The 27,967-nt window shown below is 48.6% G+C and overlaps 1 protein-coding gene across 2 annotated transcripts in view; it reads left to right on the top strand.

Moving 5' to 3' along the window:
* Positions 1 to 27,967, top strand: part of Mllt1 (MLLT1 super elongation complex subunit) — a 59,745-nt gene that overhangs the window by 10,045 nt on the left and 21,733 nt on the right. For both annotated transcript variants that reach the window (XM_020166529.2, XM_020166528.2), the window contains exon 3: positions 7,399 to 7,481. In XM_020166529.2, the coding sequence (XP_020022118.1) occupies positions 7,399 to 7,481 (83 nt within the window). The remainder of the gene's footprint in view (positions 1 to 7,398; positions 7,482 to 27,967) is intronic.

The following is a 27,967-nucleotide window of genomic DNA, read 5'->3' as shown; positions in this document are numbered from 1 at the left end:
TAACATAAGGAAGACCTTTCTTGTGGCAAAGATTTTGAGGGGTCGGGGGAGAGCCATTGCCAGGCTGCTGACCCTGACCCTGCAGCAAAGTGGTCCAGGGCTCTGGAAGGAGCTTATGAGCATGCCTACAGGTGACTTCCTGTGGAGTGGGAAAGATGGATACCACCAAAGTAGAAACTGTTGCTTCCAAAGGGCAGTGCACTTGAGGTTCCTAGCAACGGTCTTTTTTTTCTGTTATTTTTTTTTCCCTTCAGCCTTCAGCTATTCCTTTCCCTCCTCATTTCTCTCTCTGCCTTCCACTCTCCTTCCCTCTCCTGCTTTCTTTCCTCCCTTGTGTTTTAGAAGATGTCTTAGGGCAGACATTCATGAAGCACTTGCTGATAAAAAGAATACCTACCATTAGTTTAACACTTCCTGCTAGGCTCTTTTCCTAGGTGGGACATGCTCCAATCTGGCCCAGAGGGGCAGGCTGGCAAACTGTGTCTGAGGCCAGTGCAACCACTGCTGGATTTTACTGGCATGGCTGTGGGCATCTGTTGAGGTGTCCTTGTCCATGAGGATGACAGAACACAAGCTGTGGCTATCCCTGTCCTGCTCTGGGGCCTCTGCCTTCCCTGCAGCATCCACTGCAGTCGCCTGTCCTGTCCCTTCTCTCCTGTCCTCACGGTGTGGTGAGCCAGAATTAAGAGCTGGCTCATCCTTGTTCCCCATCATGGCCGTGACCGAACAGCCCCAAGAATTCACATGATAACTTCTACACTACTACTCACTTTTCTTGTGTGACCTGTGCTATGCCTATGTTCTTGGTAGCAGCCCTGTCCCTTCTCAGGAGCCCATGGATGGAAATGGAGGTGATTGTAGCCCAGGCATGTCCTTTGAGCTCTAAGTCTGAAAGATGTTTTGGTGGGTGAGCTCACTGTGCTCCACTGACAGTTTGGGTCTCCTTTGCCTTAGTAGCTGAGGCCTGTTTCTCTCGCTGGGCAGTAGGTGCAGGGCGACTGTGTCAGGTAGATCCCAGAACAACTACCTGCTCAGTAGACAGATCAGAGCCACTACTCAGGCCATCACATGCATTGCAGATCACTACCCAGTTCAACAGGCGTGTCACAGTGTCACAGTCTGCATCCTCAGTCTTTGGATCAGGGAGTGGAGCTCATGGTTTTCATCTTACCCACTGTCAGTAAACAGTGGATCAGCTCTTAAGAGAGGATGAGGACTTCTTAGAGGACTCTGGCCTTTGAAGTGCTACTTTACTTATTAAAAAGTGTCTTTCACATCAAATACGCACACATTGTAACAAAGCAAGCAGGACAGACACCATCCTCTGTACCACTCCTCCCACTCCACAGAATTTTTTTTTTTTTTTTTTTTTTGAGACAGTGTTTCACTATTTAGCCCAGGCTGGCCTCAAACTCACCATCCTCCTTTCTCAACATGTTATAGGTATTATCTGTCAACCTCCCCCTCCCCCATAAGAGGCTGTGTCTTCGGTTTGCTGCTTGGCTTGGTTTGCTGTGACCCCATTGCCTGTGAGGATGCTGTCATCCCTTGCTGGGTGTTCACTGAGTACATGGATGGGCTCTTCCACACTGTCCACTTTGGCCATTGGCTTCCTACTTCCAGTGAGGAAGATGTGGACCTTTGATAAGGACCCCTGGCTCCTTGAACTGCCAATTGTCCCCTGTCCAGAGCTGCACTCCAGGCTCGAGGTGGACTCTGAAGCTGGAGGTGGCACTGAGCGTGCACTGACTGATGGGTCATGCTGGCCAGGTGCTGGGGCTTCATTCTTCCTCTCTGTGTCACACATGCTGAACTCTGGGCCACTCAAACAAGACTGCTCAATGTCATATCAAGGCCAGATCTTTTCAGTCAGTTCTTGTTTAAAATTTGGCTTCATATTAGTTTGCTTCATATTTGGGCTGTGACTCTTTTTGGGGGGTGGAGGGGTTGAGACAGTGAGTCACTGTGCAGCACAGATTGGCTTGGAATTGGTGATTCCCCTGCCTCAGCCTCCTGAGTGTAGATTTTTTTTTTTTCTTTTTTTTGACGGTTTTGAGGTTTGAACTTGGGACCTCCTGCTTTCTAGGCATGCACTCTACCACTTAAACTACCTCCCAAGCCTCTTTTTGCTTTTTAGTTATTTTTCAGATAGGGTCTTGCTGTTTTTTTCTTGGGTCTGGCCTCAGAGTGTGATTCTCCTATTTATGCCTCCTCCATAGCTGGGATCACAGACGTGACCACCACGTCTGGCTTGTTGGTTAAAATAGGGTCTCACTAACTTTGCTGATGCTGGCCTGGAACTGAAATCCTTCCTGTCTTCCCTCCTAAGAGTAGCTGGGATAATAGGTGTGTGTCACTAATGTCAAGCTTAAGGCAATAACTTTTTGAATAACCCTTGGTTCTCCCTTTTGATTTATGTCTTCATCATGTCTTTGTTTTTCCATCTTTTTATTTATTCTCTGGGCTTTTTTCTTTGTCTTTGTTTTTCCATCTTTTTATTTATTCTCTGGGCTTTTTTCTTTTTCTTTGTCTTCCCTATCAGATTGAGTCCTTTGACGTTGCCTCCCTAGCCATCACCTGGGCCTTTTCTCCATTGTTCTCCTGGGAGGATTTATTTATTCCCCTTTGTTTTGGTTTATTTCTTCCTTTAGTCGAACAGTTTCTCAGGTATTGTCCCAAGAGGTTAATTACTTAAGAAATTTCCTGAAAGCGCTGGTCAGACTACTGAGTGCTAGCATGTGGGAAGATGCTATTGTTCTTCATGCAGGGTTGTGAGATAGTTGGGTTGGGTGTCACATTCTGTGTTGGGAATTGCTAGAATTACTGTCACTTTGAACCTGGAAAGTGCCACTTTACCTTCTGAGAAGCCAGGCTTCTGGGCCCTTCCTCCCTGGCAGTATCTTTCGTCCTTCTACAGAAGCACTTGAGAGGTTTTGTGTGACATTGCTTCTGGACTTTTGTTGTTGTTCATTGCATTTTGTGACATCTGGTGTCTTTTCTTCTAGGTCTGAGATGGTTTCCTTCATCTCTGGGTTTCCTTTATTTTCCCTTTCTGGGTGCTTAACATAAAACTTCCTCATGCTGAGATCCTCCGTGTAGTGAGAATAGATGTCTCTGTGCATGAGGTCGTCTAGGATAAAGGGGCCATTCCTTGTTCTACAGTAGCCACTAGGAGATGGTAGCCCCCATCAACTGAGTTAGTGAAACTTCTCACACATTTCTTCACCGTCATTTTCTAAACAATGTGTCCTTTTGCTGTACTGGCTGGGAGATGTTGTTTATCATCCACTCATGCCGTTGAATGAAAAATTTGCGGGGGATTGCTAGGGGTGGGCCCCAAGTGGTAGAGCGCCTGCCTGGCAGGCATGAAGCCTCAATTCAAACCCCAGTACCATTTAAAAAAAAAAGTATTGATTTGTAATATCTAACGGTCCATTTGCTATTGTTTTAAGTTCTCCCTTTGGAAAATACCTTTTTATTTGTTGGGTTTGTCTCTGAACCTGAGGACCTTGACTCTAGTTGCCTTTTTTTTTTTTTTTTTTTAAACTGTGCTGGGGATCAGTCCTGGGACTTTGTGGCTACTGAGCAAGTGGTCTGTCACTCAGCCACACCCCAGCCTAATTTTGTGTTTTTTTGTTTTTTTCCTTTTCACATTCTCTCATCTCCCAAACTTTTCTGTCTATTGGGCTCTTTCTTCCAGGTGTGCTGTTTCTGGCAGGGTGGGCTCTGTGACCCCCCGGGGCCTCCTGTTTTCCTGTGGAGTGTTTTCCCCCGGGCCAGTTTCCATAGCGGAAGCTTTTGCTCTTCCATCTGGATCTTGACACTGCCCAGGCCCAGGTGAGGGTAGGTGGGAGGGTGGGATCCCCAGGGCCATTGTTCCAAGTACAGCCTTGCAGTATGCCTTTTCGAAAGATAACTGCAGTACTGAGCTCTAATTCACACACTCTGAAACTCCCCTTTCACTGTGCAGTTACCGCTTCTAGTGGATTCACAGAGTTATGCAGCTAGCATCCCTAATTCTGTCAGTGCTATCCAGCTCAGGACATTCCTGTCACCCCAGAGCAGCTCTGGCCCCATTCAGTCATTCCCATGCCACATCCCTGCCCTCCTCCAGCCTCCCTTCTGCTCCCGCCATCAGGAGCTGCCACTGCCCAGGCCTGCAGAGTTCTGGCACCAGATGGGCCTCCCTGCCCTCTTGGCCAGCTCCATTGCCCAGCATGCCTTGGCACACAGTCGCCTGGCAGAGCTTGCCAGCCACTGCCTCTCCTTCCTCTCCTCTTTACCGATGCTTTATGCCACACCGTAGCTTGGCTCCCAGGTGGGCCTATAAGCAGTGCACTCCTTGGCCTTCCCCATTGCTCTGGAAGCCAGTCCTCTCTCTTGGCAGTCCCTGGAGGGACACACTTTCTTTTCTAGTTTTTGGGTGCCAGACCTCATCAGGCCTTCGGGGAGAGGCTGAGAAACGGAGGTCTACTTCCCCAACGGGGATAAGATGTGTCAGATAGATTTCCAAAGAAATCTATCTTCTACCTTAGTAGAAGCAAGTGACCTAGAGGTCAGAGACTAAGGAAAGCTGGGCCTGTCCTTGCTGGGAGGTGGCTCTGCTGTGGCCTTAATGGCTGGGCATGGGGTTGGGGGCTGCAGACAAATCCTCAGGCCGCTGTCTTTGCCTGTGTCCTCCTCTGTGAGACCAGGAAGTGAGCAAAGGCAGTCCTTCCTGTCTGTGCCATTCTTCAGTGCTGGCTAAGGTGACAGGTATCTGGATGCCCACTGGGTACCAGGCCCTGGGACAGACTTTGACACTGAGAGCAGATGGCTGTGTGGAGTTGGGGTGCTGCCACATGGGTGAAGAGACCCCACTTCCTCTGTGCGCCCAGTTCCTGGACCATCTGATGGGGGTATGGCCTGTGCTCCTCAGCAGCCCTCAACGAATATTTATTGAATGTTTCCAAGAGGGAGACTTGTGTCAGGGAAGAGGTGCTTGGTTCTGGTCCAGGCCCATGGAGTGTGACCGTGAGAGGCAGAGCTTGAGCCTCAAGGTGGGAATAGAGAAGGGAGTGGGGAGTGGGAGGAGCTCCTCTTTTCTAGGGAGCTGGAATAGGGATGCCTGGCAGGCCAGAGCTCCGTGGGGCTGGATGCTGGGCCCTGAGCCTGGCCTGTGGTGAGATGAGTCTGAAAGTGACAAAGTGCCTTGTAGGCCATGTGGCAGGGCCTGTAGGGGCATAGTCAGACACAATTCCTACTCTCCATTGAAGCTCCCCAGGTGTGAGCCTGGGCTTGGCAAGGGGGGACCATATGAGAGACACCGAGGTTCTAGAGGCTGCCTTGGTAGTGCTTGGCAATAGGTGAGCCATGGGAGAGGAGCCAGGTGGGCTCAGATTCCTGGCAGTGGGACCTTGAGGAGGTGTAGATCTTTGGATCAGGAGTCTGTTGGGGCTGGGCCACATCAGTTCCATCCAAGGAGTGGAAGAGATGCAGAATAGAGACAGACCAAGGCCCCAGGCTCACTCTCCCCAGATAACAGCTTCTTCTGTCAACCCAGAGTAATCCTCAGCAGGGCTGCTCCCCTCCTTCTTCAGTGTTGAGGGTGATGCCCCCATGAGTAAGCCACAAGGATCCCAAGCTGTCCTCATGGCCTCTGTAAGTGAGCCCAGATACTGTGTGACACCAAGAGTGATGAAATAAATGGTGCATGCCTGGTGGTTGGGCTAGTGGATGTGGGCATTGCAGCTGGTAGCAACAGAGACTCAGTGTGGACCCTTATGTTGGTGTCAGTGGCCAGAGTACCTGTTGACACTCCTGCAGGCTCTGCACATGGTGGGACAGGCATCTGGAAGGGAAGCATTGATCATACTGGAGCTGGGCTTTGAGGGAAGGTGATGCAGTGGGTGGGGGAGGATGGGGGAGGTGAGGGGAAGAGTAGGAGGGAGCCATGGGGACATTCCTTCTTGTGCCTGCCTTGCAGCTCCAGTCCTGGGAAGCCACAGGCCCTGTCCTGCACCCTGCGGTGTACATACTGGGTCCCCAGCAGGTCTGTCCAGTCAGCCCTACCTTCAGGGCCTCTGGTCATCCCAGGCTGACCCACTCACCACCCTTGTTCCCATAGATGTGTGAAGTACATGAGTCAGTATCAGAGAGTTTCTTCACTTTTTAAAAGGAAAACCTTAGTTTTGATGTAAGAAATCATGTTTCCTTCTGTTCCAGTAACTATTTTCCAGCAATTTTTGGCCCACTTAAGAATTACCTTCAAGTGCAGGCATATATGCATAAAGGGTTTTAACAACTGACATTACGTTAAGTGAAACAAGCCAGACATGGAAACAAATGCTGCAGGACCTCACTTACATGTTAAAAGTAAAATATCCACTCAGAGAAGCAGATTGGGCTGGTGGCTGCTGGGGCTGGGGGAAGGCACATGTGGTGATGGCATCGACACAAATTTTGAGTGGGTTCTGGAGATGTAGATGGCATAGCACCTGCGGCTAGCAGTGCTGTGATGGTGCTTACAATTGCTCTCATGCAGGTGTTCTTGGAAAAAACCCAGTGATCACAAGGCAGGAGGAAACTCTGGGAGGTGTCTCTGGCCTTGACAGTGGTGATAGTTTTATAGATGTACACTTACCGGCAAACTCACTGAGATACATGAGATTGGTACATGTCAATCAAGCCTCATTAAGGTGTTAAAAACCTTTGCAAACAACAAGCAGGATTTTTCCGTTCTCTTCCAGAGGGAGGGCAAGGACAGGGGACTTGGTCTTTATTGTTTTAGTTTTTTCTTAAAAGCTGGGGACAGTATTTGCATAACGATGGCAGATCTGTGGAAGCATGGGCAGTTTATTTTGTATGAGATTATGGACATATTTTATGTGTACTCTGTTCTTATTCCTTTTGCTTTGTTTTGTTTTGAAGTCTCAGTTTAGTGTGGTGCTTTGTCTGGGGGTCTTGGTAGTGCTCTTGTTAGACGCTCAAGTAGAAGCCTGGAGAGCCCGTGAGCCTGCACCTACTTCATGTCCTGGCATGCCTGTCCCTGCACAGAGTGGGGTACAGTATGTGGGGTGGTGCCAGTGACATGAGAAGATTGTTGCTGGGCCTGGTGCTGCCTGCTCAGGAGGCTAAAGCCTTGGGAGCTTAGCTTCCTCCCCTGCCATAGATCCCAAAGGACAGGGTCCCCGCCCCTTCCTGTTCTCCCTGTGCTGAAAGCTCAGGCAGTGGCAGATCACCTTTCCCCTACCCCAGCTCTGATTCCCAGGAACACTACGCTCCCTGGGGAGCTCAGCCTCTCAGAGCTGCCGCCTCCAGAGAAGCCACTAGGCTTGGGGGGTGTGGGAATGGCAGGCTGCTGCTGGCTAGGCCTGTGGACAGGCAGGAAGCTCATAGACGGTTTCCCTTTCTTTTCAGTGTGCAAGGAGCCCCCCTACAAAGTGGAGGAGTCGGGTTACGCTGGGTTCATCATGCCCATTGAGGTGCACTTCAGAAACAAGGTAAGAGCCTCGAGCTGCAGCGGGCAGGACGCACAGCCCAGCGGAGGTCCTGACAGAGGACGCTGGAGGCAGTTCACAGAAAGTAGAGACCAAAGCCCAGTGCCCGGTGCCTGCCTGTGATCCCAGCACTCAGGAGGCAGACACAGCAGGATTGAGAGTTCCAGGCCAGCCTGGGCTACTTAGCAAGATTGTGACTCAAAATACCCCAAAGCAATCGACCAAATAGGAAGTGGAACTACCTAACAAGTGTGCCGGGCAAAATGCTTAAATCCCCAGTGAGCAGAGCCACTCCAGCTCGGGTGTCCATGTTCACTCCCTAGGAAGGAGGGCAACACCTGGCCACAGTCCCTTCAGCCTCGAAAATGAATAAGCATTGACCTGTCCCTGGGCAGGTTCTGTCAGGGCCCTGGGGCTAGTCACCAGGCCATGTGTGGTGATAAAGGTCCACAAAGGGTCTAAATGTCCAACAGCAGGTGACAGGAGAAGTGAAGTCATGGGGCGTCTTCTGAGCCACACCTTTGACAGTCTTCGCTGGGAAGAGTTGTTAGTGTTGTCGGATGAAGGGAGCAAGTAATGTGCATGACGTGGAAAGAGAAGGAACAAAACACATCTGCACCATTGTTGGCAGAAGCTTGAGTGTGCTGGGACTTACAGGGGTTTTTAGGACAGTGATTTTGAGAGTCTCACTCTGCAGCCCAGGCTGGTCTCAGACACAAGATCCTCCTGCCCCAGCCTTCTGAGTGCTGGGATTACAGGAATTAAGCACCATGCCTGGTTCAAAAGACTTTTTTAATTGACACAATATTTTGAGTTCTTTATAGGGTACAGTATTCTATTGTGTGAGCGATGGTGTCAGGGAAGTCAGCATTTTACCTCCTTAGTATTGCATTACAATGGTGTGTTGGGGACCTGCAGAATCTCTCAGTTATTTTGAAACGTGCATGAAAATTGTGTGACTGAAATCGGGGTTTTTATTGTCCAATCTGTACTTTCCAACATCTTTGGCCTTTAATCAGATTTGCTGCCCCACCTCTGCTGCTCTCAGGCGCCACCCAGGGGCCAGCAGGTGGCATATCCTTGATTTCTGCTAAGTGTTTTCTGCCCTGGTTTTCAGGGAGCAAGCCTCTCCAAGAGGCCCTGGGTGCCACCTACTTGCTCACTGTAAGGAATCCCTTGTTTGTACCTGACCTGCCCTAGATGTGAGGCCGCACTTAATGCTATTCTGCAAACCGCCTGGCCATCAGGCCTCTGGGAGAGGTGCTCAGGTGTGCCTCCCCACCAGGAGCCAAGTGGCCTTTCACCAGGGTGACTCAGCCAAATTTTAGGTGTAAGGCCTGTTGTGGAGCTACTCAGAGACTCCAGGGATATCTGTGGTGTTTGTGGGATGGATGCCCAGAGGCCAGGGGACCATCTCCACTGGGATCAAAGCCAAACTGGGGCCAGGCGTCCTGCCTTCTGGCCCTGTGGGGTGTCTTCTGGCAGGTGTGAGCCTGGCCTCTCTGAACACCCCTCAGTGGTCCTGTGACAGGGGCCACTGCAACAGTCTCTCTTGTGATGGTTGAGGGGACTGCATGGTCCATCTGCTAAGTGCTTATGAGGCCTTAGAGTTCTATAGGGGCCATGGGGTCTTACCCATGGCTGGCTAAGACTCCCTCTGGTTGACTTAAACTAAGTGTCTTTGAGGCTCTGAAGCAGTTTGGGGTTCCATGGGCCTGGGAGCCTTTTGTGTCCCTAATCCCTATGGTGCTGTCCTGCACGGGGTTGAGCATACAGATTGGACATTACTACCATGCAGGTGCTGATTCCTTGCCAAGAAGCAAGGTCCCACAGGTTGCCCTGGCAAGGCTAGGGAGTCTCAGTTCAGTCTCTTCCCAGAGGCAGGGTGCTCAGTACTTAGGCCTCAGCTGGATACCCTCCTCCCTACCCCCTACCCTGGCTGTAGGCGTGGCCTTGGAGGTTTACACTGGGGCCTGCACTGAGCTAGACAGGGCTGGGAGGATGCATGCAGTGTCCATGCAATGCCAGCAGAACATGCCATGCCTTCAGAGTAGCCAGGCCCCATGTCAGAGCTTTGTGACTGTGAACTTAATGGAGCCCACTCTGGGGAAGAGGAGGGCTCTGCCTTATGACCCGAGAGGCCACTGCTGGCTGAAGTGCCTTGCTCTCAGTCTCAGCTCATGGGCGCCCGTCAGGACTGCCAGATCAGGGTTGTGCTTGCCACAGGGTACAGAAGACAGAAAATTTTGGCTTTCTGATTTTGAGGTTGTGCTCAGGTCCTGAATCCCCGAATTCCCGAACCCCTTGACACTGCCAAGGGGACTGATTCTGCCCCAGCTCACGCAGCATATCAGCACAGCTGAGACAGGTACTCTGACTTGATCCAGTGTCTTCTGCCCCCTGGCACACTTATCCCTGGGGACTATGTGAATGCAGGAGATCAGGTGGGGAGCACCTGCCTGGCAAGTGGGGGCTATGTTCAAACTTCAGCATTACCATAAAGTAAAACAAGGGAATAAAAATGTGGGAGGCCATTTCAGTGCCTGGATACTTCCCTCCATCCCTTTCCTGTGTTTTGGTCTGTATTACACGTTCCACAGTGTCCTGGGGTGGAGTTTTCATCGTGTGCATGGACATCTTGTTCAGGCCTCGTGTCAGGGTAGCCACGCAACCCACAGAGGGAGAATCACAGTCTTGCTCTTATTATTTATTTTTCTGTGCAGGGGATACACCCCAGGGCCTGCTAGGCCCCAGGCCTTCAGAAGTGGAGCTGTGCCCTCACCTGGCCTGACGGGGAGCTGGTCCCACAGAGACTTCGGAGCCCCCTCCTCAAGGACAGTTGTGTTTGGAGGCAGGGTGGGGCAGGGCCTCCACTTCTCATCCTTACTCAAGATGAGGCCCCTGGGGGAGCATCATGTGTAAGAAGGTTAGATGGCCTCCCAGGGTAGGAGTCCCGAGAGAGCCACAACTCAGGTCTCCCACCTGCCTGACCCCTAGCCACACTTGTGGATTCTCACCTGAGCCTGATGACTAGATCTCAGGGCTCTTCCTGTTCTGAGTACTCTGAGGTCTATGCCTTATGACCTGCCCTTGGGGGAGGGACCTAGTGGCCATTCAGCCATGAGTGTGTCTCTGCTGGACTCAGCATGGCCATTTGTGCTGGATTTCAGGAAGGTAGAGGCCCCCTCTGGGGTCCTCTGTCCCTGCCTGCTTCTCTGGAGTCCTTGGGTTTTATTTGGGGTGTGGGTCACATGGTTGCATGGGCAGCACAGGACCTGTGTTCTTTTGCAGCATCCATCGCTTTGTTCCTTAGGCCCCTGGGTGCTAGCATGTGCACTACCGCTGCTTTCTGCATTCCTAGCATCATCTGGCTTCAGGTCAAGTTGTTTGCTTTAGGTCTGGTTTATTGAGGTATCATTTACATGCAGGAAAAGCCTCCTGTTTTAGGTGCAGCAGGGTTTTTGAATCTCAGCCTTTATTGGAAAGGTTGAGTTCCTATCTCAGGAATATGTGTGTGTCTCATTGATTCCTGAAGCAGCTATGTGGCTAAAGCCCTGGGTCCAATTCCTGTAGCAGGTTCCTTGGCAGCCCTGGTGTTTTTGTTTGTTTGTTTGTTTGTTTTTTGGTGTCCCAAACATTTATTTTTTTTAATCTTTTAATTGTCATATTATTATTGTACTGGGGTTACATTGTGGCTTTTACAAAAGTGCTTATGATATATCGTAGTTGAATTCACCCCCTCTATCATTTTCCTTTATCCCCTCCCCCATTCTTAGAATAGTTTCAGCATGTCTCATTTTTCCATATTCATACATGAGTACGTATTTCCACCATATTCACCCTCCTACACCTTTTCCTTATATCCTTCCCCCTCCCACTGGTGCCAACCCCCAGACATGACCTGTTTTATCTTCCTGTCCTCTGTTTTTGAAAAAAGACATTTTTGTTTAAGATTGCTATAGAGGGAGTTCACTATAATATTTTCATGTATACATGTGTTATGTCCTGAATTGGTTCATCCCCTCCATTTTTCTCCTTTCTACCTTAGTCCTGTTTTTATGGTGATTTCAGCAGGTTTAAAAATTCTATATTCCACTGGGCCCTGGTGGGCTCATTCCTATAATCCTAGCTACTCAGAAGGCAGAGATCAGGATTTTGGTTCAAAGCCAGCCCAGAGAATAGTCGGTGAGACCCTATCTCAAAAAACCCGTCACAAAAAAGGGCTGGTGGAGTGGCTCAAGTTGTAGGCTCTGTACCCCAGTATTGGGGAAAAAAAAAAATCTATGTTCATTCTTACATAGACAGTACATCAATCATATTCACTTTTTTTTTTTTTAAGTTTTGTTTTGTTTTGGTTGTTTTTGGTGACACTGCGATTTGAACTCAGGGCCTCACATTTGCCAGGCAGGTGTCCTACCAACTTGAGCCACTTGGCCAGCCCCCATATTCACCTTCTTTACTTCCTTCTTTTACCCTCTCCCTCCTGTTAATGCCCTCCCCTCATTGTGACCTGCTTGTCATTCTTGTCCTTCATTGTTTATGTGTCTGTTCATTGTTCAGTGAAGATTTTGCCTCGGTGTTAAGGCCTGTACATACACTGAGCTCAAGTCACTGTGACCCCTCCAGTGCACTTCTCACCCTCTCCCCATCCTGTGTTGTTTAGCAGTTTTCTGTGTGTTTCCTTGTGTCTTGTTCCTGCACAGATGTGATGTACTTTATTGTAATTTGCTGTCTTTCCTTCCTTCTTTGTCCTCCTCCCTTGGTCTCCTCTGCCAGTCCCATTTTTGGATACATGTTCTGTATACATTTCTAGGTATATATAATATTTCTTGTATTTGGATTGGGCCTATATAGAGGAAACGTGTGGTCTTTGGCTTTCTGAGCCTGGCTAACTTCACTGAAGATGATGTTCTCCAGTCCCATCCATTTATACCTGCAAACAACAAGATTTTATTCTTTGTGGCTGAATAAAATTCCGTTGTGTATAAATACCACATTTCCTTAATCCATTCATCAGTAGTGGGGCATCCTGGCTATTTTCATAGCTTAGCTGTTGTGAATAGTGCTTCAGTAAACATGGATGTGCAGGTGCCTTTGTTGTAAGCCGACTCAAAATCCTTTGGATATATCCCTAGGAGTGGTATTGTTGGATCACATGGCAGATCTATTTTCAGTTTATTGATAAGCCTCCATATTGTTTTCCACAGTGGTTATACTAGCTTACGTTCCCCCAGCAGTGCATGAGGGTTCCTTTTATACCATATCCCCGCCAACATTTGTTGTCGTTTGTGTTCTTGATAATAGCCATTCTTCCAGGAGTGCGGTGGAATCTTAGTGTGATTTTGATTTGCATTTCCTTTATGGTCAGGGATGGTGAGCATTTTTTCATGTGTTTTTTAGCCATTTGGACTTTTTCCTTTGAAAAGGCTCTGTTTAGTTCATTTGCCCATTTCTTCATTGAGTCATTGATTTTTGGGGAGTTTAATTTTTTGAGCTCCCTGTATATTCTGGTTATCAGTCCCTTGTTTGATGTATAGCTGGCAAAGATTTTCTCCCATTCTGTTGGTGGCCTTTTCAATTTAGAGACCATTTCTTTTGTTGGGCAGAAGCGTTTTAGTTTCAGGTAGTCCCATTTGTCAACCCTTTCTCTTAGTTGCTGAGCCACTTGAGTTCTATTTAAGAAGTCATTGCCTACGCATATTAATTCCAGTGTATTCCTGATCTTTCCTGCACTAACTTCAAAGTTTCAGGTCTTATACTAAGCTCCTTAATCCACTTTGAGTTGATACTAGTACAGGGTGACAGACATGGATGTAGTTTCAGTTTTCTGCATACAGATAGCCAGTTTTCCTAGCAGCATTTGTTGAAGAGGCTGTCTTTTCTCCATCATATGTTTTGGGTTCCACTGCTCGTCACATCTCTGTTTGTGCCAGTACCATTGCAGCACTGTTTTGAGAACTGCCCTGCATGCTTTCTCAGTATAAGTCTGGCTGCCCCCTCATGCCCTGCACCCTGTTCCCTAGTGATAGTTTCCCACAGAACTTTAGAGGCCCTACTCTGAGGGACCTGGGAGGCAGAGGCACATAGAACCTAATCTTGCCAGACACTGGGCAAAGCACATCCCTGCCTATTATCCACAGCCAGCCCCCGAGGAGGGTCATGCCCCAATCTGCAGATGAAGGAGCTCTTGGATACAGGTCCCTTGATCAAGGCCTCACGGATTGGTGGGCAAGGACTGGAACCTGTGATGTGTGGACACAGACCTGTTGCTTGCTTAACTGAGACAGACATGACCTAGGACAGTGGGGTTCATGATCTTGGCTCTTTACTTACATTTAGAGGACAGGGACAGTTGTCCTATATCTTATGTTTGGCAAATATTATGTAAATGTGGATTCCTCCTGTAGTGTAGTTGTGAAAACATATCAGTTAATTGCCACAGCAGTCTATCCAGACTTGGAAAACTGAAACAACAGACATATGATGCGTTTTCTGCCTGGATGTAGCCAGGCTTGCATCTTATTGTTGGCTACCAATTATTCATAAACTGCAGGTAACGAATATTAAAATAATATGTAACTGAAAGCTGTTGTACTCAAATAACCTTTGTTGAGCACTCACTAGATACCATGTTCTGGAGCATGTGGTTGTATTAGATGCCTTGCATTGGGTATACCCACATATTAGACATCGTGCCCAAGCCGTGCGGATCTCTGAGGTATCCTGCAGTGGGGTGTGTACACAGTGGACATATAACACGGCAGTGTATGCTGGGTATGGGGGACACCGAGTGATAACGGCTGTCTGCAGTCATTCAGTCATTTATTGAAAACCCCCTTCAGAACCAAGTGTTCTGCATGTGCCCATGGTAGGAGGCATACAGAGCATTTCATGAACCATAGATCTACCTTTAAGCATTTTATGATTAGAAAAATGCATCCTATAATACAATTTAGACATGTATGAAAATCAAAAGCAATGTAACTAAGAATGAAAGAAATAATATAGCAAACGAATATTTAGAACTGTAGAAATACCCAAGAAGGTAAGCTGGATGTTGAGGTCTCAGACAAAGGGGGAGGTGACTGAGTTGGGGTTCAGAGGTGGTCATGGGACTGGACTGGGTAGGAGCAGCTAAGAGCGCAGGGTGGAGGCGGACCCACCAGGTGCAGATCCCAGGAGTGGCTGGTGTTGCTTGGACAGGTTACCTCTCTGGGCCTTAGTTTTTCTGGCTGGGGGAGGGGGTTCCTGAGTGAATTGACTTAACTAATCAGAGAGAGTGGTGGGTGAAGCCTTGGACTCATGCCCACCGTGGGAATGTTTCACTTGCCTCTGTCAGTGTCATTGATAGTCTCTGTTTTTTCCCTTTCATCTGTGCTGGGAGGGCAACAGGAAGGAGATGTTGTCTGGCTTCCAAGGAGAGGGAAGTAGGTCTGTCACCTGAGCAGAAAGGGCGGCTTCACAAACCCAGGATGCTGACTTGGTTGTGTGTGAGGTTACTTGTTAGCTGGTGCCCTTGCCCTTGAATGTGCTTTGCCTGTGGAAGGAAGGATTGGTTTTAGGAGGTGTTCAGAGGTGGGAATTGAGACTGTGTTTTGTTTGACCTCATGGCAAGATGCTCTTTGGAGCTTCATTGACCTTGAACTCGTAGCTGTCAGCACTGCACCTCAGCCCTGGCTGAAGCTATTTTGCCTGGCACATCATAGCCTTCTTGCCTTATGGACATTAGCTAGTGCTTTAGCACTAGCTACATTAGAGACCATTTTTCACAACTGGATCCCCCCAAAATAAACAATACAAAACAAAATTTTAAAAGCACAAAAATGGGAGAAACAGGGTCCTGTATATACTGTGAAAGGAAGTCATTGGCACAGAGAGCTGGGTGAAGTTAGTGCTGGCTGCGTGACATTGCTTGGCAGTGCACTCATCGGGTAGCTCATATTGTCCGGGCTGTCTGTCCTGAGTGCTGTCGTGGATCTCTGGAGCTGTTGTGAGCAAGTACACCTGGCTGTGTTGTGGCAGCAGTGGTTTTCAGTCCGCAGGGACAGATGTGCCACAGTGCGGCACTGTCCTTGTTCCCATCAGCACCCACTGAGGTTTGATTTGCATTTTCTTAGTGATCTGTGACATCCAACACCTTTTCATGTACATGCTGGTTATTTGTACCTCTTTTGCAGAGAAATGACTACCCTGTCCTTTCTCATTTTCAAATCAGGCTGTTTGGATTGTTGCAGTATAGAAGCTATATTCTTATATTCTTACTGGAGTGTGATTGGCAAGTATTTTCTCCCTGTCTGCAGGTTGTTTCACACTCTGCATAATATCCTTTTATTTATTTATTTATTTTATTTATTGCAGTACTGGGGCTTGAATTCAGGGCCTATACCTTGAGCCACTCAACCAACCCTTTTTTGTGAAGGGTTTTTTTCAAGATGGGGTCTTGCAAACTGTTTGCCGGACTTGGCTTCGAACCACAATCCTCCTGAGTAGCTAGGATTACAGGCTTCCTTTTTATTTCTTTAGTGGCACTGGGGTTTGAACTCAGGGTGTCACACTTTCTAGGCAGGCGGTCTACTGCTTGAGCCACTTTGCCAGCCCAATAATGTCCTTTTATATAGAGAGTTTTAAATTTTTATGAGATTTGGTCATCTGTTTTTTTCTTTTGTTACTCATGCTTTTGGCATCAACTCTGTGACTCCATCACTGAATCTGAGGTCATAAGAATTTACCCTTAACGTTTGCTTCTACCAGTTTTACAGTTTTAGGTTTTGTTTTGTTTGTTTGGTACTAGGGATCAAACCAGGAGCTTGCCTATGCGAAGTATGTACCCTACCACTGAGCCATACTTCCATCCTGCAGTATAGTTTTACTTTTTATATTTATATAGTTAGTGCATTTTAAGTTAACTTTCTTTTTTGGCATTGCTGAGATTTGAACTCAGAACCTCACGTTTGCTAGATAGGCAGGCACTCTACCTCTTGAGCCATGACCCCAGCCCTTTTTGCTTTAGCTATTTTCGAGATAGGGTCTCACTTTTTGCCCAGGCCAGCCCAGACCACTAAATTTCTGTCCCTAGCCCTTCATACTGTTTTCCTCCCCTCCCCTCCCCCTTCTTCCCCTCCCAAACCATTATCCTCCTGATCTCATCTTCCCAAGTAACTAGGATTATAGGCATGATCCACTGACGCCCAGCTAACTCTGAAGATTTTGAGGATCTTAGAAACTCATGTGTCAGGAACCCAGGACTGAGATCAAATATTACAGCAAAAAACACTCTTGTCACCCCATCATTCAGGAAGTTACAAGGGTTTTAGAAGTTCTGGGCCAGGAGTAGGGCAGAGACCAAATTCTTGTTTCTTACTATGGCACACCTGGCGTTCCTGGTTTACTGAGTGTTGTGTATTTTGGTCAACAGGTGTGACTTGTCAGCTGCTTTTCCCACCTGTGTTGAGTAAATTGTGCTGGGTGTTTCCTTCCTTTTGTTGCTATGCTCTATTGTGTTGATGGATTTCATGTTGAACCACCCTTGCATTCCTGGAATAAGTTTGTCTTGGTTGCACTGTATAATCTTCTCCATGTGCTTATAGGATGCTTGGCTGGTATTTCCATGAGGATTTTTGTGCTGAATTCATGAGGAATATTTTCTGTGGTTTTCTTGGGGCATCTTTGTCATGGGTATTGGGGTAATACAGACCTCACAGAATGTTAAGAAGGATTCTGACTCCTTTTTATTTCATGGTCTCTCATGGCCACCAAGGAGGCCATCTGGTACTGGGCTTTTCATTGTGGGAAATTTTTGATGACTACTCAACCTCTTACTTGTTAGATCTGTTGAGAATTTCTAGTTCAGAGTCAGTGTTGGTTATTTGTTCCTAGGAATGTGTCCATTTTCTGCAGATAATCTGATTTGTCAGTTATGTCTCCTGGTACCTCTTCTCTCTGTGAGGTTGGTAGTCCCACATTTGTGTCTGACATTGCTGACTTGTACATGCTCTTTCTCGCTCTCAACATATATATGTGTGTATATGTATACATCTAGCTATATATTTTAGGTCTAGGTTGCACATATGAGCAAGAATGTGTGGCCTCCGGCTTTGTGAACCTGGAAATTTTGCTTTACATGATGATCTCCACTTTCATCCTTTTTCCTGCAAATGCCATAATGTCATTCTTCTCTGTGGATGAATAAATCTCCATTAATCCACTCGTCAGTCATGGGGCATCTGGGCTGTTGCCAAAGCTTAGCTATTGTGAATAGTGCTGAAGTAAACATGGGTGTGCAGGTGGCTCTTTTTTATCCCGGAGCACATTCCTTCAGGTGTATGGCCTGGAGTGCTATCACTGGATTTGATGGTAGCTTTAGTTTTAGTTCTTTGAGGACCCTCCATACTGCTTTCCATAGTAGCTGGACTAATTTCCATTCCCACTGGCAGTGGATAAGGATTTCTTTTTCCCCTGTGTCCTCACCAGCATTTGTTGTTGTTTGTGTTCTTGATGATAGCCATTCTGACTGGGATGAGGTGGAATCTCAGTGCTTTTGATTTTGGTGATACTGGGGCTTGAACTCAGGGCCTATACCTTGACTTTCCTCCAGCCCTTTTTTGTGATGGGTTTTTTTCAAGATAGTGTCTTGTGAACTATTTGCCTTGTGCTGGCTTCAAATCCTGGTCCTTACGATCCTCACTCAGTCTCCTGAGTAGCTAGGGTTACAAGTGTGAGCCACTGCTGTTTGATTTGGATTTTCTTTATGTCCAGGAATATGAGTATATTTATTTGCTAGCCATTTGTACTACTACTTTTGAAAATTGTTCAATTTATTTTCCCATTTAATTTTTTTTGGTGGTACTGGAATTTGAACCCAGATCTTCACACTTGCCTGGAAGGCACTCTACCACTTGAGCCCCTGTGCCAGCACTATTTTGTGTTGGGTATTTTTGAGACAGGGTTTCTCCAGCTGTTTGTCCAGGCTGGCTTCGAACCACAATGCTCCTGATCTCAGACTTCCAAGTAGTTAGGATTATAGGCGTGAGCCACCGGTGCTGGCCCATTCACTAAGTTGAGTTGTTGATTTTTTTGGAGTTTAGTTTTTTGAGCTCCTTTTGTATATCTGGTTTTTAATTCCTCATCAGATGTGTAACTGGCAAAGATTTTCTTCCATTCTGTGGGCTGTCTCTTCAGTCTGCTGACTGTTGCCTTTGCTTTACCCTGGATGTCCGTTTTTAGTTTGATGCAGTCCCATTTGTCAGTCCTTTCTCTTACGTGCTAGAGTACTGTTTAGGAAGTTGCTTGTATGCCCGCATCTTCCATTGTATTCCCTGTGTTTTCCGGTAGTAGTTTCACAATTTCAAGCCTCACATTAAGGTCTTTATGTCCTTTGAATTGATTTTTGTACAGGTCCCTTATTTTTCCATGTCAGTGTTTCACTGACTACAACTTTCACTCTGCATCCCATTCCATTCATGTGGCAGTTGGAGAAAGGTGTGCTCCATGAACTTTCGTATGTGGTATTTTGTTTTCTTTATGTCAGAGGCTTTTCTAATTTTCCTTGCAGCTTATTTTTTGGCCTGGAGTTATTTAAGAATGTGTTGTTTAATGGTAGCATATTTTCGAGTGCTACTTTCCCTGTCGTGGCTTTCTAGCTGGGTATTTTTTTTCCCTGTGGCTTATGATCCAGTCCTTGTTACTTTGCTCTCGCCTTTGCCTTTTCCTCATGTTGCTGTGGTTTGGGGTGTGTTCCCACATTTCTGGCCTACAACTCACTCTGCAGTTTCCCTGGCCTAGCCTGGAGTCAGCCATGGAGCCTTGGTCCCTGGAACTGGAGACCAGGATGTAGAAGGCAAGATGTGGGAGTCAAGTGTGTGCGTTACCCTGGATGTCTATTTGTGTAGGCCACTGCAGTGGCAGGACTGGGACACGCACCTTCATTTCTGTATCCACACACCTGTGTCCGGGCACTGAGCTCACCATTCCATGCTGCCAGCTGCATCCCAGCCCAGGGCGCCAAGCTGTCCTCTGCACTGTGTTCACTTTGTTAGTTCTGCCAATGGGGCATGCCAAGCCGAGTGCAGGGGCTGTGTGCTCCCTCATCCGTCTCAGCCTCCCAGTGCCCTGTGACCTGTGCCCTCCTCATGTGTCCCTGTCTGCATTTGTAGCACTGTCATAGGCTTTAGTCAGCAGCTTCCTTTCACCTGGTGCCCTCCCTCCCCTACCTATCTGCTTCTCATCCTTCTCAGTTTGTGTCAGCAGAGTGGTCACCATGACAGTTCTGTCCTGACCAGTGCCCTCTCCCCCAGGTCCCCCACACTAGCCCTTTGAAAGTATTCCCTCTACCCTGTCCCACAGCCCTCATCTGGCCATCCTGTGACCTGTTCTCAACCCCTCCACCTTCCAACTGTCACATGAATGGAATTGGCAACATGGAGCTCTTTGTGTCTGGCTCTGTCATGTGCTCATGGTGTAGCATGGGTCAAGAGTTGACTTCATTGGGTCCCTGTGGCTTATGCCTGTAATCCTAAATACTTAGGAGAATGAGATTGGGAGGATCAGGGTTCAAGGCCAGCTCCGGCAAATAGTTTGTGAGACCCCCATCTCCAAAACAACCAGAGCAAAGTGGACTGGAGGAGTGGCTCAAGTGGTAAAGCACCTGCTTTGCAAGTGCAAAGCCCTGAGTTTAAACTTCAGTCCCACCAAAAATAATCATCATCATAATAAGTTGGCTTCTTTGTTGCCAAGAAGTGTTTTTTTGCACACATGCGCTGTACTTGTCCATTCAGCTGGGAAGGGAGGTATTGGTCACATAGCAGTGAGCACAGCTGCCTTCCACTTACCTGGGAAAGGTGCTGGGTCATGGCCAGCTTTGGCGATGAGTGATGTTCCATAAACACTGTATACTGCGTCTTGAATGAATACACGTTTTCAGTTTATTTGGATAAATGCCTAGGAGGGAAGTTGCTGGGTTGTATGGCAGCTATCTGCAACTTTCTAAGGTGAAGCCTAACCGTTTGCTAAAGTGGGTATTTCATTTTGAATTTTTCCCTCCCCACTCCTCCCCTTCCCTTCTCCTTTCTAATGGGTGTATATCTATCTCTCTTCCTTGTCTCTCTCTCTCTCTCTCACCACCTTTACTGAGATACAATTCCTGTAACGTACAGTCCGTCCATTTCACCTGTGCAGTTTGACAGCTTTTAGTATATTAGAAGTTGTACAACTGTCAGACAGTCACCACTTTCCAGTGATCATTCTATGTTCAAAAGACCCAGGAATCCTACTGTGACTGGGTGACACACAGTAGGAATCCTGCTGTGACTGCCACACTGCTGACTGCTACTATGGCCTGTCTCAGTCTCTTGACTGCTGGGATCACAGGCATGTGCCACTGCGCCCAGCTCTGTTTTCTGACTTTTTTTTTTTTTTCATTATACTGGGATTTGAACTTAGAGCCTTGAGCTCGATAGGTAGTCATTTTATGTCTTGCTGAACAGGTTTTAAATTTTGGTAATCAATTTTATCTTTTTTTTTTCTCTTTTGTAGATTGTGCTTTTGGGATTGTGTCTAAAACCCCTTTGCCAGCCTCAGCCCCGCCTCTGGCAGCATGTGTCAGACCCAGTGGAGAGGCCACAGGAACACCCAAAGAGGGCAAGCTCCAAGGCTTGCCTTATCATTCATAATTTGCAACTGAGGGTTGTAAATAGTGCTTCATTTACAATGAGAGGAGGAATTGCTTTTCTGTTCTTTGCTGGAATTTTAGTGATTGATGTATGCATCAGTATTCACTAAGTGCCTGTCAGGGCAAGAGAGAGCCATGGAGTTACAGAAAGTGGCCATGTCAGAATGTGCCATGAGTTCTCCGACGCTGAAGCTCTGGGTGCAACCATGCCTCAGAGGACCTGGCTAGAAAGGGCTAGGAGAGTTTTTGGTGTGTGTGTGGGAGCAAGGGTGACAGAGAGGTCTCAGGGGAGGAGAGTCAGCCAGGACTCAGGGCGATCTCCAGGGAATCCCTGGAGCATGTGGCCTGAGGGTGGTATGATGATGTTTGCTGCTAGACCCACAATAAAAGGTGCCCCCACAAGCCCTATGGGTTCCTGTGCTTCCTTGGGGGTAGCAGCAGTGGCTAGATTTCCCAGCAAACCCTCACCCACATTGCCCTGTGGGAAAAGCACATTATGGAGCAGACTCTGCTCAGGCTTTTCTTGAAATCAGTCAGCAGCTCTCAAGCAGGTAGCACGTATCCATGTCCTGGGATTGGTGAGGGTTTTGGTCCCACAGGCATGAAACCTGGTCACTTAGCCCGCTCACTGAGGCAGCTCCTGAGACTTCTGGGCTTTGTTACTGGTGGCCCCACCACTCACCTGCTCTGCATCCACACAGCCAGCTCCAGCACTGAGGGGTGGTAGTCTGTTGAGCCATCAGCCACCACTGTCATTTGATGTCACCCACTTTCCCTGGGAGTCTCTTAGGTTCAGTGTTTTCCTTTTTCAAATTGGAGCTGGGTTGCCATCTAGTCTTATGTCTCTGGCTTGGAGCGCTTGACAAGACTGAGAGAAGATGAGAGAATCAGTCATAAGATGGAGAGAGGTTGTCCCAAGTTCAGAGATATCCAGTGTGTTCCTTCATAGCCACATTGCTGGCATTGTGCCCACAGCACCGGAAGGGAGACACACCTTTCCTGAGGCAGGGCCTTGCCTCCCCTGACTTTGGGCTCTTTCCCTGCTACCTAGGTCTGCCTTCAGTGAGAGCTGTCCTCCCAGTTCTATGGCACATTTGGGAGGAGGAAAAGAGGCATGTTTTGTGACAGATCGACTTTGATGGTGCAATGTTCAGGAATATTGGATTGTGAAAAAGGAAGCCTGTCTTGGTCATTTGCAGCTAATTAGATCTCCTTCAACACAAAACAAGCCACTAGTGGACAGTGAGGATTCGCCAAGGCTCCGGCTTCTCAAACATAGTGCTCTGAGGGCACTGCCAGGACATTTTGGTATACTTATGAGGAGGTCTGTATGGTTTATGCAAAAAAGGCTTTGTTTTGGTTTGTTTCTTGCAGTGCTGGGGTTGGAACTCAGGCCCTTGCATATGCCAAGCAAGTGCCCACCACTGAGCCACACTATAGTCCCAGCAAGGATGGTTTTTCTTTTTCTTTTTTTTGACATACTGGGATTTGAACTCAGAACTTCATGCTTGTTAGCAGGCACTCTACTACTTGAGCCACTCTGCCAGCCCCCAGCGAGGGTTTTTAAAGTAAGTTAGACAGTGCTTTTTCAGAGCCTTAAACCCTCCAGGCATCTCCACGTCTTGGCTGCTTTGTGTCAGGGGCATGAGCGGCTTCCCAGGTCCACTGGATCCTGTGCGCTGTACCCCTCTCTGGCTTAAGTTGTGTGAATGGCCTACGGCCCCAACACTGTCTCAGGCCCAGGCAGCTGGTTTCCTTCTTGCCCTCAATTTCAGCTGAGACTCCAGGGCACTTGGGGACCCAGCTCTCCCACCAGGTGCCTCCTCCAATCCTGGCTCCCCTGACCCTGGCTCCCTGGGCTCTGCAGGGCTCGGGTGGGCAGCCCCTCTGCAAGCCCACCAAGCTGTCTGGCAACAGCCGGCCGACTGATGCTACCAAGCAGAAAGGCCTTGAGTGTGTTGCTGGGGAGCCAGAACAGAAGGGGGACTGTGCAGCAGATGTAGGAAGGTCAGGGGTAGCCACTCTGTGACTGGTCAAGGAATTTACCAGCCCTCAGCTTGATTCATCTCCACAAAGCATTTTTCTTTTCCAGGTGTATGTCCAGAAGGTAGGTGGGGTGGGATAAGGGAGAGAGGCACCAAATCATGTGACTTGCCCTGTTGGTGCCTCACCCAGGTGTGTGACTTGCCCTGCTGGTGCCCCCTTCCTGGGCTGGACACTGGCCTGGAGCTAAAAGCACCCAGGATATCCCCAAGTTTCCTGACCCAGCCATGTGCCTAATAGTCAGCTTTCTCAGCCTCATTGACTCTCTCCTGGCCCAAAGTGACAGAATGAAATGATTGGCCAGGAGACAGGTACTTGTGGACCTCCAGCTGCACTAGACCCAGCAGTACCTGGGCCAGGGTACATGAACATCAGGCTAGCCTGCCCCATATTGTGTACTTGTGGTCTCTGGTGTCATCATCATACAGCCACCCTGTGGCTGTCATAGAGGGGAACAGTGAGGGTCAGGGACTTGGGCCACCTTGGCCTGAGTTCCAGGAACTCATCCTGGGACCACCTCCTTCTTCCTTCCATGTATCCTAGTCCAGGTTTCTCTCTCACACATTGTCATTGCACACACATATGTGTCACAGGCTCCTCCCCGCTCTGTGGTGTCAAGCTGGGGGGGAGATCAGTAAGTGAGGGCTCCAAGCATGAGGCCCTGAGTTCAAACCCCAGTGCTGCCAAAAACAACAAAAAAATGACTTAAACATACAAGATCTAATCAAAGTAAATAAGGACTCCAGATAATAGGAGCCAACTTTAAGCCTAAAAGAGCCTGTCTCCATGGCTTCACTCGCCCTGTTTTATTGCCCTCCTGCCTCTGGTAGTGGTCTAGTTGCTTCTCAGCGCAGGGTGCATTCAGCTTCCTGGGAGCGCAGCTGGCGCAGAAGCCTGGAGAGGAGCCGGGACTCTCCCTGGGCTGCATGGCCCCAAGTCATTTGCTCTATGGCCCCAAGTCATTTGCTCTGCGTGGAGGTTTTCCATGAACTTGCTGGGTTCCAGACTTCCTGCACATTTGCTATCCAGGCATGAGGCATTCTGTGCAAGCAGCGGGATTCCTGGCACTCATGTTTGTAGCTTGCATTCTCCAGGCTTTACGTCTGGGGCCTCCCACAGCATGTGCTCAGTAGCAGCATTTGAGCACCTGGATCCGGGTTGAGTTCCATTATTTCTGCTTTGCAGAAGCTGCTTAGGCCTACAGTCCATGAAGGGGCCAGTGTGGCTCCATCTGCCCACTGTTCCTTCACTGTGACCTTCTGGTTTTTCCCAATGGCAGCAGAGCAGAGCACTCTACAATGGGGATCATAATTCAGACAGACAAGAAGGATATACCCTTCCTCCCTGGACCAGGGACAGCCCTGACCACAGGCACTTTACATTGCTTGCTGCTATTTCACAGGGTGCTACAGGGACTATCGGGACCACACCTGGCCCCAGCAGGCCTGAGCATACCTGCAGGAGGGCCCCACTGTCTTCTGGGCAGAGCAGTCAGGTAGACTGATGCTAGACAGAGGCACCTTGTCTTTTCTCCCTCCTTCCATCTGATTTCCTCCTCTCACTGAGGCCCAGAGAGGTACAGGGCCTGCCCAGGGTCATAGAGCAAGCTGTTTGTAGAGCTGCTTTGTCACCTAGGAGGTCTCTGACACCAAAGTCCATGTTTTAGCCTACATTGTACTGTTTCCCTTAAATCCTCCTTCCTTCCTACTTCCCTCTCTTCCTCCCTCTCCCCCTAATTCCAAAGGTGTTACATGTAGGTTGCAAGTAATTAAAATCCTCTTTCCAGCCCGCTGCCTCAAAGTAACTATGGCAAGCAGTTAGCTGCCTGTGCTCCCAAGCATGTTTGTTGAAGTCTTAAACTTGTCATTGCTGATCTTCCATGTCTACACTTGGCTTTTTTTTTAATGTCTCCAGAGTGCCCCCATGGCTTAGCTCAGCCATCATCTTTCTGCTGGATAGTTCCTGTTTTTTTCTTTCTTTTCTTTTTTTCCTATGGTACTGGGGATTGAACTCACGACCTTGCAATTGCTAGGCAGATACTCTACTGCTTGAGTCCCACCCCCAGTCCTTTTGCATTGGTTGTTTTTGAGATAGGGAGAGTCTTACTTTATGCCTGGGTCAGCCTGGACCTCAGTCCTCCTATTTGTACTTCCCCGTGTAGCTGGGATGACAGGCACATGCTACCTCACCCAGCCATTGGTTAAGATGGGGGTCTCAAACTTTTTGTCTGGGCTGGCCTTGAACCTTGATTCTCCTGAACTCCCCCTCCTGAGTAGCTGGAATTACAGGTATGAGCCACCATACCCAGGAGTTTCTGTTTCTTGCTGCTATTTGTGTGGCACCAAAGCCCTGAGGGATGTCTAGGCATCTCGAGGTGTGCGTCACAGGAGCACCTCAGTGACCCTCCTTGTCCCTTGCTGGCACTCGTCCATGGCATTTGGCAGGACTGCATCCTGGGCATAGCTGTTTAGGCTTCCTCTCTCACTTTCCTGCCAGATGGCCAGCACTTGTCTCATGCTGCTAGGGGCCAACCGGGAAATCCAGGAGTCAAGCACATTAGAACTTGTTCCAAAGGCAGGGCAGGGCCCTGTGGGTGCGGGAGTCTTAGGAAGCTGGGCCTAGTGTATTTGCCCTTCATTGGTTTTCTGTGGCTTCTGTAAGTAGGCCAAGGCCACTAAACCTGTTTCCTCTGCTGATGGATGCTGGAAAGAGTGAGTCAGTGCTTGTGTGGCTAGAATCAGGTGCCACTAAAGTCTGTGGCACAGCACAGCACAAAACAAGGCCTTTGCTAGATGTCTAAGAGGACCCTGGAGATGGAGTGGGGACTAGCGGGCTCCACACTCACCATCCCTCAGCATCAAGGCAGAGGCAGGGTACATAGGGTGCCATGTTAAATTCTGGGCTGGGAGGAGGGCTAGGACGGAGCTGAGCCCATCCATGAATTTAGTGATTTTCAATATAGAAAACTTAAAAATACACACAAATAAAAAGTGGCAGAACAAACCAGCAGCCTCTCCACATTCAGCTCTCATAGCCCCTGGTTCTACTGTGCTCCCACCTTCATTCGGATACAAGCCTGGGCTTCTAACCTTGTATTTGTAAAGATCTCAGTGTGTCTGCAAGAGGTAAGGCTCTTTAAAAACACCTAGCAGGCTAGGGATGGAGCTCAGTGGTTAAGTGTTTGCCTGGCATGCACAAGGCCCTGGGTTCGATACCCAGAACTGGGGGAAAAAGCAAAACAAAACAGAAAACACTTAGCCACAGTCTCATCAGATCTAAAAATCAATTAACAAGTTAATAATGCCTTGATATTACATATGCAGTAATGTCAGTTTCCTTGTTGCCTATTTATTTATTTATTGACAGGGTCTCACTATGCAGCCCAGGCTGGCTGGTTTTGTGTTTTGTTTTTTATATTACTGGGACGTGAGCTCAGGGCCTTGTGCTTGCTAGGCAGGCTTTCTGCCATTTGATTCATGTCCTCCACCCTTTAGCTATTTTTTTAACCCTGGGGCATCTCACAGGGACATCTGAATAATCTATGTTGTACATGGGCAAAGCAGAGGTGACCAGGAGCGAACCTGGCTGTCAGGGCAGAGACCTCCCAGGAGGTGGATACTGCTCTCCTGCCCCTAGAGTGGAGCATGAGTCTGGGGGTCAGGACCTGCCCTGCCATCCAAAAGAGGGCCCAGCATGGAGTATTCTGTGGGGAGGAGGCAGCAGCAGAGACTTGGTGTGGTCAAGTTGCCACAAGCCATGGGCCTGGCCCACGGGCCCCCATAAGGGGGACCCTCCTTCATGACTTGCAGCCCAGCCAAGGGCTATGCCTGGGGCACTGTGGCATTTGACGCCAGCACCGGTTTGGCCAGTTCCCCTGCATCTGAGGTTGGAGGTACGCTGGCATGCAGCCCAGTGCTTGGGAAGTAGGTGACTGCCTATGACCTGGGAGAGTACATGGGGCCCACAGGACAGCTGTCAGCTGGAATGACAAAAGTGGTTCTTCTTGGGGCTGCTGCTGACCACCTTTCTCTTGGTCCATCCTCTCCGAGTGCTGCCGGCCTCTGGGCCTGGAATACAGGCCCAGCATGGCCTCTCACAGGGAACTGTGTCTCTAGGGACGCTCAAACCCTCCTGGGGTTCCTGAGCCCAGGGCTGGGGCCTGGTCCTCAGGGAGCCCCTCTGGCCATGGTGGTCACTCAAGAGGCAGTTTCCCATAGTAATTCCAGGTGGTGCTGGGTGGGTGACCTTGGTCCTTCCTGTTTGCTCCAGCACTGCCCTTTATTATTCTGTAAAGAACATGACCGAAGCGAGTCATGGTGGTATGCACCTGTGATCCCAGGTGCGAGGGAGGTGTGGGTAGGGTAGGAGGAAGGGATCCGAGGTCATCCCAGGACAAAAGTTTGAGACCCTATCCAAAAAATAACTAAAGCAAAAAGTGCCAGAGGCATGGCTCAAGTGGTAGAGCACCTACCTAACAAATGCAAGGCCCTGAATTCAAATTGAGTACCACCAAAATAAAATAAGAATGGGACTGAAGTGCCCTCACCACCCTTGTCCTCCCTGTTGGGATTGTGGAGCAGAGGGGCCTCTCCAGGCCCAGAGATTCAGAGACACCTGCTGCGGCCAGCACTGGCTCTGCCTCTTTTTATTCATCTGTTAAGTGTAGACACTAGGGCATCTGTGTTTGCATCCTAGGACACCCTTGCACACACAGTGCTCAAAGTGGTACCCGGCCCAGGGCAGGCTCTGCTGTCCTTATCTGACCTTATGTGCTCAGCAT

The sequence above is a fragment of the Castor canadensis genome, chromosome 14 (genome assembly GCF_047511655.1).
Source record: "Castor canadensis chromosome 14, mCasCan1.hap1v2, whole genome shotgun sequence".
Taxonomy (NCBI): Eukaryota; Metazoa; Chordata; class Mammalia; order Rodentia; family Castoridae; genus Castor; species Castor canadensis.
The sequence above is the reverse complement of the archived record's forward strand: the minus strand, read 5'-3'. Positions and strand labels throughout refer to the sequence as shown.